The sequence below is a fragment of the Myotis daubentonii genome, chromosome 3 (genome assembly GCF_963259705.1).
Source record: "Myotis daubentonii chromosome 3, mMyoDau2.1, whole genome shotgun sequence".
NCBI classification, from domain to species: Eukaryota; Metazoa; Chordata; class Mammalia; order Chiroptera; family Vespertilionidae; genus Myotis; species Myotis daubentonii.
Genome location: NC_081842.1, coordinates 148,089,560 through 148,104,066, shown reverse-complemented (window position 1 = coordinate 148,104,066; position 14,507 = coordinate 148,089,560). Strand labels below are relative to the sequence as shown.

At 42.3% G+C, this 14,507-nt stretch overlaps 1 protein-coding gene and 1 pseudogene across 12 annotated transcripts in view; both read left to right on the top strand.

The window, feature by feature from the left end:
* CCDC18 (coiled-coil domain containing 18) overlaps positions 1 to 14,507 on the top strand; it is a 144,851-nt gene that overhangs the window by 109,053 nt on the left and 21,291 nt on the right. For 9 of the 12 annotated variants that reach the window (XM_059688810.1, XM_059688820.1, XM_059688815.1 and 6 more), the window contains 2 exons: positions 5,505 to 5,705; positions 11,823 to 12,290. In XM_059688810.1, the coding sequence (XP_059544793.1) occupies positions 5,505 to 5,705; positions 11,823 to 12,290 (669 nt within the window). The remainder of the gene's footprint in view (positions 1 to 5,504; positions 5,706 to 11,822; positions 12,291 to 14,507) is intronic. The other 3 variants (XM_059688823.1, XM_059688822.1, XM_059688817.1) reach the window with 2 other exon arrangements.
* Positions 1,675 to 3,606, top strand: LOC132231906 (archaemetzincin-2-like; annotated as a pseudogene).

Genomic DNA, 14,507 nt, shown 5'->3' with positions numbered 1-14,507 from the left:
TGTGAATATAATAGAATCAGGGGCATAGAAAGGGAGTGGACTGACAATTCTCAGGGTAAAAGGGGTGTGGGGGGTGTGGGGTGTGGGAAGAGACTGGAAAAAAATCTTACACCTATGGATGAGGACACTGGTGGGGGGGAGGGGGGGTTAAGGGCAGCGGGTTCAGTGGGAACCGGGTGGAGGGGAGCTATAGGGGGAAAAAAGAGGAACAATTGTAATAATCTGAACAATAAAAATTTAATTTAAAAAAAGAGGAAGAAGAAAAAGTTAAGGATAAAAAATATGAACAACAAAGTGGCAACAAATACATATCTATCAACAATTGAATCTAAAAAATCAAAAGCATAAAAAAATCAGATGAACAGAATAAACTGGTGAATGGAATAGAATGAGGGTCATGGAGATGGAACAGGCTGGTGATTCTCAAAGGGAAGGGGGTGGGGGAGGGTGGGGGAAGAGATTAGACAAAGATCTTATATGTATGTATGCATTACTTATGGACACAGATAATAGGATGGTGAGGGCCTGTAGCAGGGTAGGAACTGGGTGGAAGGGAGCTGTGGGGGGGGGGGGGAGTGACCTCTATAATGTCAACAATAAAGATTCATTAAAAAAAAACAAACAAAAAAACAATGCACCATAATAAAAAAGGTGCTTGATAATATCTTTGTGAAGTATTGGTTAGATTGTGCTCACTGTGTCTTGCTTAAATGCATTTAGATTCAGATCCCTTTGAAAACATTGTGTCTGCCAAACAAAACATATTTGTAACTCCAAGAGATTACAACCTTTAGTCTCTAAAGAGAAATGTGAATGCTATTGGATTTAGCATAATTATTTAATTGATATTAACTGCTCAACTTAGTGACCCTCAGTAATAATTAGTCCATCTCAAGTGTTTGCTAGTGCCTATTCATTACACTTATCATATGGTCTCTATTCTGCTTTTATTTTTAACTAGAGGCCCGGTACACAAAATTCATGCACTGGGCGGGGTGGGGGGGGGGTGTCCCTTAGCCCAGCCTGCACCCTCTCCAATCTGGGACCCCTCCGGGGATGTCTGACTGGCGGGTTAGGCCTGATCCCTGTAGGACATCCAACCAGCAGTTGGACATCCCTCTCACAATCCAGGACTGCTGGCTCCCAACCACTTGCCTGCCTGCCTGCCTGATTGCCCCTAACTGCTGCTGCCTGCCAGCCTGATCACCCCTAACCACTCTCCTGCCAGACTGATCGACGCCTAAGTGCTCCCCTGCAGGCCCGATTGCCCCCAACTGCCCTCCCCTGCCGGCCCGGTCTCCCCGAGCTGCCCTCCCCTGCTGGCCCAGCATGGCCATCTTGTGACCACATGGGGGTGGCCATCTTGTGCAAGGGCATGACAGTCAATTTGCATATTACCTCTTTATTATATAGGACTATAGGCTGGATGCACGAAATTCGTGCAAGAGTATGCCTTCCTTGCCCTGGCTGCTGGCACCGGCTTCCCTCTGGCACCCAATACCTGGGCTTCCCTCGGAGCCCTGGCTTCATCCCCAAGGTTGTCTGGTCTGATTAGCATATTGTGCTTTTATTATTATAGATTATCCATTTATTAACTTTTATTTTTGTAAGCAACCTGAAATTATTTATAAGCAGATAGTACATAAAATGAATTATAAAATTTGGTTCTAGTATTGCTTTGGAGAATTTGGTACTAATTTTTTATATGTATGACATAATAACATGTAACACAGGTACCACTACGGGTCATGTCGAGGCCTGCCAAGGGTGAATTTACTCAGTACAACACTTTTTTGGTCAGGCCCAGAATGCCCGTTCTTGTAAGCCCCATACAACAGAAGAATGAAAGCACTATATAGAAGCACGATGTCAATAGAAGAGTCCTCTCATTATCTGAACAGACACTACAGTAAAAACAGCTCTCATCTCAAAGAACCCAGCACTTGTATCACAGTATGAGAAATGAGATCTGGGCAGCAGCATTTGATGAACAGTCTTCCAGCTGTACAGTGATTTCTTTGGACCCATTATCTTGCATTTGTAATTAGATTGACCACCTCCCACTTAGAGACTCCCCAAGACTTTGGACACTCTTTCAGTTATCCTTAAAGAAGGACACCCTCTCTAGAGAACCACAGTTTTTATATACTGTGGCGAGCCGGCATGGCCATGGCATACTCAGGCCCAGGGTGCCTTATTTGCCGCACCAGCTCAGCCTGGTTCAGTGACCCCGAAAGGGGGCGGTGAAGGATGGAGAAAAGACAGACAAGAGAGCAAAGCTGGGTCTGGGTGGGATGCTGCTCCCGGATGGAGAGACAGCACCATGGACTAAAGGCCGTGTCTTTATTTTATAGCCAGATTCCACGAGGCAAAGTAAGGGCGTGGTCAAGATGTTTACAACATTCTTGTGGGTTTCGAGCCTCCTCAATTACATGCACCTGAACTCTTATCAAGGCCACATCACTCCGACACGTGGGGCCACGCGTTCGGACCATAGGTTCAAGCTTACAACATAGTTGTTGGCAATAATTGTACTGGGAGGGCTCTGCCCTCCAAGCTGGGACTTGCACGTGGCCGTGAGAGGACTATGCCCTCTCATTAGTCCAAGGCTTGAACCTGTCCAAAAATTGTAGCCGCTCTCCACAATATACAGTGCACTGGATCTCTTGGAAAGACCAGAATTATCAGTAAATAATATAATAAATGGCTGAAGGGCTACTGTGAAGCATTTTTCTGTGGCTTGACAGTAAAACTTCTAGAACCAGTTCCTGTCTCTGCAACGGGGTGCTCTTGTAGAGTCATTGATAGCACAAAGAACCTACTAATTCATGCAGGGCATATTCTGAAGTGCTTAAAGAAGACAAAATCTAAAGATGCTTTCATGGGAATGACAATGGTTGATTTGCACTCCAGAAACTCCTGGAATTTTGTCTTTGGATAGGCCTCTTTGATAGACGGTGTAGGACATTCAGCTTTGCCAGGTATGACAGCTTTTTATAGCTCATACTATAAAGGCAAAGTGAAGAGCTGCAGAAAACATCTTCAAGTGACTGTTCAACTTTTGTTTTTCTATTTTTTTGTCTTTTGTTTCTATTTGTTCACCTTTTGATAACTTACATTCCTGAAGTGACTTGTGTTTTGCTGCTCAATCCTGTAAGTCTTTTGTTGTTGTTGTTGTTAATCCTCACCCGAGGATATTTTTTCCATTGATTCTTAGCATGGAAGGGGGGGGGAGAGACACATCGATTAGTTGCCACCCCCATGTGTCTGGACCAAGGCCAGGGATCAATCCTGCAACCAACGTATGTGCCCTTGACCAGAATCGAACCCGCAACCCTTCAGTCCGTGGGTTCACTGAGCCGGGCTAGGGCTCAATCCTATAAGTCTTAAACACTGACAGTAGCTTGCATACCTAATGCAAAGCTCCAGCCACTTGAAAGAAGCTGACTAGCACCCCTAAACCTTTACCCTATCTATTTACCCAAGTTGCAGTGTACTATTGGCTTCAACATTATAGAACGTTACAAAGGGCTGGTGAGATGGATTGATGATGAACCTGCTGACGCACCTGGAGTCACTCTGAAACATAGTCATGAAGATAAGTGAACTTGCCAAAACTTTATTGAAGCTTTTAAGGAATGGAAAGAGTGGGTAATAAAATGCCATTGCTGTTCTCCAAAGTAAGGAACTTCAAATAGGAGTAATTAAAATAAATACTTGCATGGCTAATAAAAAATAACGTTTTTCTCCTATATATTGCTTGACAAAGATTTATTTCTAAAATGCATTTTGCCCTGACCGGTTTGGTTCAGTGGATAGAGCGTTGGCCTGTGGACTCAAGGGTCCCAGGTTCGATTTCGGTCAAGGGCATGTACCTTGGTTGCAGGCACATCTCCAGTAGGGGGTGTGCAGGAGGCAGCTGATCGATGTTTCTCTCTCATCGATGTTTCTAACTCTCTATCCCTCTCCCTTCCTCTCTGTAAAAAGTCAATAAAATATATAGTTAAAAAAATAATAAAATAAAGTGCATTTGATTGATTATAAAAATGAGAGTATGTCATTAAAATAACAGAGTTAGAAAAAGGGATCAAAAAATTTTTAAGTATTTTTTAAAATACAGGTTTTAGAATTGTCAGAAAAGTCACTTAATAATTATTGCAAGCCTCATTCTCTAAGGAGCCCGCCCACCTTGCCTTTCACTACCCCCTTTCCCCAGGCATGATTTCCTTGCTTCTCTCTCCTAAGCTTCAAGGGCCCTTCTTTTGTCTCTGTAACATTTCCTGAAGCCCATTTCTTCTGTGGCTCACTTCTTCTACCTATGTGACTTTCTAAAAGTAAACTCACTCTTATAAAATAATAAAAAGAATAATTATTGCAAAACTGATTTTTAAAAAAATATTTGCTGGCATTTAAAAAATATATTTTTTATTGATTTCAAAGAGGAAGAGCTTTTGCAGGCTGACGCTTTATCCATTGAGTCAAACCAGCTAGGGTGCAAAACTAATTTTTTTATGGTCCTGCCTGTGTGGCTCAGTGGTTGAGTGTCGACCTACATACGACCCTGGAGGTCACGGTTCGATTCTGGATCAGAGCACATGCCTGGGTTGCAAGTTCATCCCCAGTAGTGGGTGTGCAGGAGGCAGCCAAGCAATGGTTCTTTCTCATCATTGATGTTTCTCTCTCAGAGACTCTCCTTCCATTCTGAAATCAATAAAAATATTTTTTTAAAAAACTGATTTTTTAATGAAAATGAGATTTTTAAAAAGTTTTTATTGTGGAAATTTTAAACATTCAAAAGTAGAGAGAATGGTATATATCCTCTCCCATCTTTATTGTTCAACTTCAATAGTTAACAACTCTTGGATTGGCCAATTTGATTTCATATATAAGTATGTTGACCATTTATTTTATCTAAAAGGGAATACTTTTGAGAATGAAAAGGGATGCTGTTACTAACTAACCAGGACACCAAGGCATAAAACCCAGAAAGACCTAGGCAAACTGGGAAGTATGGTGGTCACTATATCTTTAACCTCACTCACTTCCCTTCCCCTTCCACATACCAGCTATTGTTTGGATGCAAATCCCAGATGTCACTGTTTCATCAGTAAACATTTCAGTAACTATCTCTAAAAGATAAGGGTTATTTTTAAAATTATAACTATAATATCATTATCACACCTAAAAATTGACAGTAATTCCTTAATATCACCAACTACCTAGTCATTGTTCAGATTTCCCTAATTGTCACAAAAATGTCTTTATGGTGATGTGTTCAAATCAGGATCCAAAACTAGTCCATTTTATTTGGTTCTTAAGTAAATTTAAGATTATAGTTCCTTCCCTCTCTTTTTTCTTCGAGTATATTATCTGTTGAGAAATCAGATATTTGTAATTAAAAACAATTTACTTTCATTTAGGTGGAAGTGAAAAGTATTAGAATGTTATTAAAACCAACACCACCCTATTTTCTTCTTTTCCTTTTCAATGTTGGGGCTATATAGATGATTTCACATCAAGAGAACCATGCAAAGTGGAAGATTTCTGTTGACTCTCAGAAGACTTCTGTTCAGCAACTAAATGAACAATTAGAGAAGGCAAAATTAGAATTAGAAGAAGCTCAGGACACTGTAAGCAGTTTGCATCAACAAGTCCAAGACCGGAATGAAGTAATTGAAGCTACAAATGAAGCATTACTTATTAAAGTAAGTAAACATATAAAAGTGTATAAAGCATATGTTGCTGTAAGAATGGCAAACCTGTAAGAAATTTTTTTCTTGTTGTTAATCCTCAGTTGAGGATATTTTTGCCATTGATTTTTAAAGATTGTGGAATGGAGAGAGAAAGACAGAAAACATCGTGTTCTTGAGCGGGAATCAAAGCCAAGACCCTTCAGTCTGCAGACTGATGCTCTAACCACTGAGCACCCAGCTAGGGCTAGAAAAGAAATTTATTTTGGAAAATTTTTTATAAGAGTTCATTTGATGACATGCCTGGAAGCAAGACCTCAACAGGCTGAGAAAAATGCTTCCCAGACTGCCAGTCTGCAGTTTTTACTTGACTTGAGTATATATGTCATTTTTTCAAATAGCCTATTTCTGTTTCTTTACCCTGCTGATCATGGCAGTTTATTCTAGAATTTGGAGTTAATATTAGTATTGATGCATAGAGATAAAAATTTTAATGTTAGTTTAAAACTGCCAATGTGTATGATTAACATGGTCAGTTTTTTAAGACCTTAAAAAAGAATAATCTAATTGATAGTTAGAAAAATCATTTTATAGCAAAATGAAAATTATTTAAAAGCCAAAAATATTAATTAAATAATACCTTAGAAATATTTCTAGTTACTAAGCTAAGCACGTAAATCTCTTATATAATACTAGTGGCCCAGTATATGAATTCATGCACTTTGAAAGGAACTGTGGGCTGTGAGGCTACAGTGGGCACAGGGGCAGACCTTGGCCCATCCTCTGTGCCCCCACCCGGCCCCTCCTGCACTGGACCCCAGTCCCCTGTCTGCCAGCAGCCCTACTCCCACTGCTGCTGCTCCCATGCACTGACGGCGCTGACCCCACTTGCACCCGCTGACGGCGCAGAGCAATTGGAGCTGGCCCCAGCAGTGGGTGCGAGTGGGGCTGGTGCTGTCAGCAGGTGCGAGTGGCAGCTGCTGCCCCGATTGCCCCTCAGGAGCAGGGGGAGGTGGAGAAGCCCTCAGGGGCGATCGGGGCTGGCAGCTGCCTCTCACATCCATTGATGGCACCGAGTGATCAGGATGGCGCCAGGCTCCAGCAGCAGGTGCAAGTGGCAGCTCCGGCACCAGCAGCGGGTGCGAATGGGGCTGGCACTGGCAGTGGGTGCAAGCGCCAGGCGGGACTGCGGTGCACAGGAGCAAAGAATATTCAGTAACCACCAGAAGCTTGCCCCAATGACAGCGACCTGTGCCTCACCTTGATCTGGCGCCCCTGCTCACCTGCTCCACCATCCCACCGTGGCTGACTCTCACCAGGTTCTGCGCTCTGCCGCCTGCTGCCAACATCCATCATGTTCTGCACGTCCTTCCTGGTGGTCAGCGCATGTCATAATGACCGGTTTTTCGGTTGTCCAGTTGTTCTGCTGTTCAGTCTATTTGCATATTAGCCTTTTATTATATAGGATGCCTTGATATTCACAGTACTAAAAGAAACCTGAATAGACAATCTAAAATTATGTTTTGGTTGAATACTCTTCCTGAATTTTTTAAAGTATGTTTTTATTGATTTTAGAGAGAGAGAGGAAGGGAGAGGGATAGAGATAGAAACATTGATGAGAAACATCAATTGGCTGCCTCCTGCACGCCCCCTATTGGGGATTGAGCCTGCAACCCAGTCATGTGCCCTGACTGGGAATTGAGCTGGTGAACTCTTGGATTATGGATTGATGTTCAACCACTGAGCCACACTGGCCAGGCTCTTCCTGCTTTTATTGAAACATTAATATACCTAATATTCTGGCGATTAATAACATTTATACAAAATTATAAAACTTCATTGGGAAAAATTGACTAAAAATTGAAAAGACTCTGCATTATGTATTCCTTGTCACAGTAGTTATCTCTACTCATTTGTTAGATATTACCAATGAGATAAATACAATTAGATTGCACTTATCTATTATCCAGAAGTTTTTTAAGTTCAACTACTTTGAAAATTGCCAAAATACTGGGTAAATATCAGCAATTCTAAAATTAACTATACATATAGAGATCTTAGAACATGTACCATAATTAGCAAATATACCAGTCAGAAAATAGAATTCCTTTGTTTTCTATTATTATTTTTTTTGTTAATCCTCTCATGAGGATATTTTTTCCACTACTTTTCAGAGAGAGTGGAAGGGAGGGAAGAAGGGGGAGAGAGAGAAAAAACATGGATGTGAGAGAGACACATTGACTGGTTCCCTCCAAACCCCAACCAGGGCTGGAGAGGGAACCCATAAGCAAGGTACATGTCCTTGACTGGGAATTAAACCTGTGACCCTTTGGTGTGCAGACCGATGCTCTAACCACTTAAACACACTGATCAGGGCGAATTCCTTTGTTTTCTGACACTAGCTTTCAAAGTCAGTGTCAGCTGGCTCATAGGAGAGAAAGAAGTAAGAAAAGTTAATAGAAGAGTAAAAGCTGGCATAACTGTAACAATTAGAAGTAGCTACGGGGGCGGAGGGGTTGCTAGGGGCCGGGAGGAGGGGGTCAGGAGGGCAAAACAGGAGACATCTGTAATACTATCAACAATAAAAAATATAGCCCTAGCCTGTTTGGCTCAGTTGATAGAGCCTCAGCCTGGGAACTGAGAGGTCCCAGATTCGATTCCAGTCAAGGGCACATGCCCGGATTGTGGGCTCAATCCCCAGTGGGGGACTTGGAGGAGGCAGCCAATCCATGATTCTCTCTCATCATGGATGTTTCTATCTCTCTCTCCCTCTTCCTTCCTCTCTGAAATCAATAAAAATATTTTTTTAAAAAACAAAAAATATATTAAGAAAATAATATTAAGTTGGTACGACGGTTGTGGGTTATTGTTAAGAAAAAAATAGAAAAAAGAGGGGAAAAAAGAAAATATTAAAAATTTAAAAAATAAAGAAGTAGCTATAAATAATTGAAAGCAATTCCATTAGTAGCAGCATTAAATACAGAGAACAAAAAGAGAAGAGAAATGATAAACAGTGTTTGACGCAATTAATCTTTCCATCTCATTTACTTTAGTACCCTAAAAAGTGCCTAGTTTTTTGTTGTTGTTTTTTTAAATATATTTCTTTATTGATTTCAGAGAGGAAGGGAGAAGAAGAGAGATAGAAACATCAATGATGAGAGAGAACCATTGATTGGCTGCCTCCTGCACACCACACACTGGGGATGGAGCCCGCAACCCAGGCATGTGCCCTTGGCCAGAATCGAACCTTGCACCCTTCAGTCTGCAGGCCGATGCTCTATCCACTGAGCCAAGCTGGCTAGGGCAAAAGTGCCTAGTTTTGAGGGCAACTGGAGTGAGAGCAAAGCTAAGACCATTTTCTGAGAGCCCTAAAGGCATCATTATATTATGGCACATTACAATGATGATTACAACAGGAACCTTCGTTGAGTCTTAAGAAAAAGTTGAATGATGTTCAATGTATTCAGTACAGTACATTTTTTAAAAATATATATTTTATTGATTTTTTACAGAGAGGAAGGGAGAGGGATAGAGAGCCAGAAACATCGATGAGAGAGAAACATCGATCAGCTGCCTCATGCACACCCCCTACTGGGAATGTGCCCGCAACCAAGGTACATGCCCTTGACCAGAATCGAACCCGGGACCCTTGAGTCTGCAGGCCGATGCTCTATCCACTGACCAAACCAGTTAGGGCAGTACAGTACCTTTTATTATAAAAGTCAGATGTTTAACTTAAGTGGAATCCTACTTTGTGAGATACTGCATTTCTCAATTGTGGCTAGATAACACGCAAGAGGTTTGTTGTTTTTTTTTAAACTTCCCACATAGCAGTATATATCTACTCTATAGGTACTTTATTAATTGTAATTATAAGAATGTGAATCCAAGACTTACATTAAAAAATTTGGCACACCTGCCACTTTTAAACTTTTTCTAGATGAAGTAGTATAATGATATAAAAGAACTGATATATGCATATTAAATTTGCATTTTGTAATGCACACTGTGGTAATGACAGTTATAAGCGCTGTATTTTTAGAAAATATAAAAAGTATCAAATTAAAAATAGCTGATTTAGAAATTTATATCTTACTAGAGGCCTGGTGCACAAAAATTTGTGCACTGGGGGGGGGGGGGGGTCCCTCAGCCCGGCCTGTGCCCTCTCGCAGTCTGGAACCCCTCGGAAAATAACGACCTGCTGGCTTAGGCCTGCTCCCGGGTGGCAGAGGGCAGGCCCAATCCCTAGGTGCAGCCCCTGGTTGGGCTCAGAGCAGGGCCGAATGGGGAGTTGGGGCGCCTTCCCCTGTCACGCACAGAGCAGGGCCAATCAGGGGGTTGTGGAGCTCCCCCCTGTCACTCACAAAGTAGGGCTGATAGGGGAGTTGGGACACCGCCCCCTGTCACACTCAGGGCAGGGCGGATCAGGGGGTTGGGGCGCCATCCTCTATCACCCACAGAGCAGGGCCGATCAGGTGATTGGGGCGCCGCCACTCTCATACTCAGGGCAGGGCCAATGGGGAGGTTATGGCTCTACCCCGTCACACACAGAGCAGGGCCCGTGTGGGGGGGGGCGGGTTGGGGCGCCGCACCCCGTCACACACAGAGCAGGGCTGATCAGGGGGTTGGGGCGCCTTCCCCTGTCACGAACAGAGCAGGGCGGATAGGGAGGTTGTGGCCCCGCCCCCTGTCACACACAGAGCCGCAGGGCGATCAGGGGGTTTGGGCGCTGCCCCTTGTCACACTGATGGCTGGTCACACACCCTTCAGGGTGGGGGTCCCCACTGGGGTGCCTGGCCAGTCTGGGTGAGGGGCTGAGGGCTGTTTTCAGGCCGACTGAAGCTCCCAACTGCTCCTTTTTTTCTTTTTTTTTTATTCTGGGCCAGCTTTAGCTCTGAGGCTCCAGCTCTGAGGCTTCTGATGCTGAAAGAATGTATCTGGTTTGTTTCGGTTCTATAATCAAAACTGTATCAATTCCAGCTCTGAGATCCGGGCCTCACTGAAAGCAGGTTTCTGGGGTTTTGTTTAGCTTCTATATTTGTTACAATGTTTCTTAAACTGCAGGCTCAGAGGCCGGCAAAGCAGGTGGGGAATGTTGGTTTCCTCCGTCACTGAAGCCAGAAAGCCTCATGTTAGTTTCAAGCTGCCTGGCTGCCGGCCGCCATCTTGGCTGGCAGTTAATTTGCATATCTCGCTGATTAGGCAGGCAATGGGAAGGGTAACGGTCATACGCCAATTACCATGTTTCTCTTTTATTAGATAGGATGGATACCCATAAGAAAAGGAATGTATTTGAACAGGAGACTACTACACATATCATTTAAGTTTTAAAATGAAAATGTATTTTCTTCACTTTCTTAGGCTTTATTATTTTTCAATGTAACCTCATTCTTAGGATCCCAAAATTGGGTCAGAAGACCCAAATGTAGGACATGGAAAAATAATAGAAATGAAAAGTTTATTTAATAAGGATTGATTTATCAAATATTAGTAATCATTTTCTTAAAGGTTTTTCTTTGAAAATTTTCTACCATAATAAAGCTTTCTTATAATGAGGACATATAAAGCAGAGTAGCTAATATACATTTATTTTCTATTAGAAATTCTGGTATGCATGCATATAAGCATAACCAATGGACATAAGACACTGGGGGGTAGGAGAGGCCAGGGGATTGTTAAGGGCGGGGGGGAAAAAAGGACACATATGTAATAACCTTTGTAATACTTTAAGCAATAAAACAATAAACAAAAATTCTGAAGGGAGTTGTGGGGTTTTTTGTGTGTATATATTAGATTAACAAAAGATTGTGTATTTTTACACTTTTGCAGAGAAATTTTTAGATGAAGATTTTAGTCTTGACTAGAGAATGATACTGTGATTAACACTAAGCAGAAAAGAATTATATAAGGAAAATCTAGTTTTTATGGAATTCCTTAGTGTAGTTTAAACGTATTTCAAGTGAATATATGTAATTGTCCAAAAGGCTTGAAACAGAGCTGGGAAAACCCTGTTAATTTGTTATAAAAGGAATTTTTATACTGGGATGAAGGTTGACTTAGATGACTTCTAAGAGTCAGCAATTTTATTTAACGAAGGGTATTGAGTACCTCCTATGTACAATTTTTCTACAGGAATCAGAATTAACCAGATTACAAGCCAAAATTTCTGGACATGAAAGGTCAGAAGATGTCAAGTTTCTACCAGCCTCCTTCACATCTCCAATAGGAAATATGCCTGGCATTCAAGATCCAAAATTTACCAAACATGCTCAAACAGCTTTTCTCAAGTGTAGAAAACTACGTCGCTCCATTAGTGCCAGTGACCTTAGTTTCAAAACTTATAGTGATGAAGATCTTTCTGCAGAATTACTACAGGACTTAAAAAAAATGCAATTAGGACAACCTTCAACATTAGAAGAAAGCCAGAAGGATCTGACTTATACCCAGTCTGACTCATTTAAACCTCTCACATATGACCTAGAAGATGACAGTTCTGAGAATAATGACTTCAGTACTCTTAGTGGAATGCTAAGATACATAAACAAAGAAGTGAGACTATTTAAAAAGTCTTCTATGCAAACAGGTGCTGGCTTAACTCAGGTATGTATCTTATACATTAGAAGTTATAATGATTTGTCTCCAGTGAATATCATTTTATTAGTTGTAGGAAATCCATCTTTAAATGAAGCATGCCATTAGATGATGTACACAAATATTGAAAGTACAAAAAATTCACTGTAAGTTTGGAATGCTTTTACAACTGAAAAGTAGAGTTAAAAATTTTGCTTTGAAAAGTAATTTTTTAAAAATAACCTATATTTTTTATTAAATATAATCTCTATATTTGCTTAAAGGACTTATTCTACCTCGTATTAGGAAAGTATTTTTAACTCAAGAATATTGGAAAATGTTCAAAATTAGTTTGTTTCTAGAATTCCTGGAAACCATTCTAGTAAAGATTAAGGTAACCTTTGTTTTGGTCATAAACTTCTACAGTGGCTCAGAATATCTCATTCACATGATTTATCTACTCCCATTATTCTTCGAACATATCATACTGAATAGGCAACTATATACCTACTACACTCAACATTGTTTATAAGCATTTAATCTATAGTTTGCATATGGAAATAAATAATCTCTTCTAGGTAATATTACCGTCGCTTTTTTAAAGTGCCCATTTGCCTCATTTTTAAACACATAAAAATAGGTTTGGTAGCCTGAACAATTTAAAAAGTGTTTTTAGCATAGATTCAAGACAGTGTTATAGTTTCTTTTCATTTCTCCATACCCTTTCTCATATTAAGAAAAGCTTAGCCCTAGCTGGTTTGGCTCAGTGGATAGAGTGTCGGCCTGCGGACTGAGGGGTCCTGAGTTCGATTCCGGTCAGGGGCATGTACCTTGATTGCGGGCACATCCCCAGTGGGGAGTGTGCAGGAGGCAGCTGATCGATGTTTCTCTCTCATTGATGTTTCTAATTTTCTATCCTTCTCCCTTCCTCTCTGTAAAAAAAAAAAAAAAAAAAAAAAAGCTTAACTTACTATTTACATGTAAAAAGCTATATAAATGTAATATTGTGTTTAAAACAAAATTTACACATTATGAAATTGTGGTATAATAAACAAGACAATCTACATTAACAAAAGACAAACATGCAAATTAACCATACCTTCGCTATGCCTTAAGCCATGCCCACCAGCCAATCAGAGCAACTATATACAAATTAACCCAACCAAGATGGCGGCCGGCAGCCACGGAGCTGCAGCAAGCAGGAGGCTTGGTTGCCCAAGTATGGAGGAAGCCAAGCTTCCAGCCTGCTGCGGCTAGCTCTGAGCTCCACTCAAGGCAACAAAGTTTCAATTATAGAAGATAAATAAACCCCAGATACCTGCTTCCAGCCGGCTGTGGCCACGGAGCTGGAGCAAGCAGGAGGCTTGGGTTGCCTCTGGCGATGGAGGAAGCCAAGCTTCCCGCCCGCCCTGGCCGGCTCTGAGCTCCACTCAAGGCTACAAAGTTTCAATTATAGAAGGTAAATAAATCCCAGAATAAAAAAAAAAAGGAAAAAAAGGAGAGGCTGGGAGCTTCCGTCACCGGGGGGCTTGGCCAGCCTGAAAACAACCATCAACCCCTCACCAGGCTGGCCAGGCACCACAGTGGGGACCCCCATCCTGAAGGGGGTGTGACCAGCCTGCAAACACCCATCAGCCCCTCATCCAGGCTGGCCAGGCACCCAAGTGGGACTCCCACCCTGATCCGGGACACCCTTCAGGGAAAACCAGCCGGCCCCCACCCATGCACCAGGCCTCAATCCTATATAATAAAAGGGTAATATGCAAATTGACCCTAACAGCAGAACGACTGGGAATGACTGGTCACTATGACACACACTGACCACCAGGGGGCAGACGCTCAATGCAGGAGCTGCCCCCTGGTGGTCAGTGTGCTCCCACGGGGGGAGCTCTGCTCAGCCACAAGCCAGGCTGATGGCTGCCAGCACAGCGGTGGTGGCAGGAGCCTCTCCCACCTCCTCAGCAGCGCTAAGGATGTCCAACTGCAGCTTAGGCCTGCTCCCTGCTGGTAAGTGGACATCCCCCAAGGGCTGCCGGGCTGCCAGAGGTATGTCTGACTGCCAGCTTGGGCCCGATCCCCCAGGGAGCAGGCCTAAGCCAGCAGGTGGACATCCTCTGAGTGGTCCCAGACTGCAAGAGGGCATAGGCTGGGCTGAGGCTCCCCACTCCCCGAGTGCACAAATTTTTGTGCACCGGGCCTCTAGTCTTCTATAAAACCTGATAAAATTTGTTTTCATTTAGCCTTTAA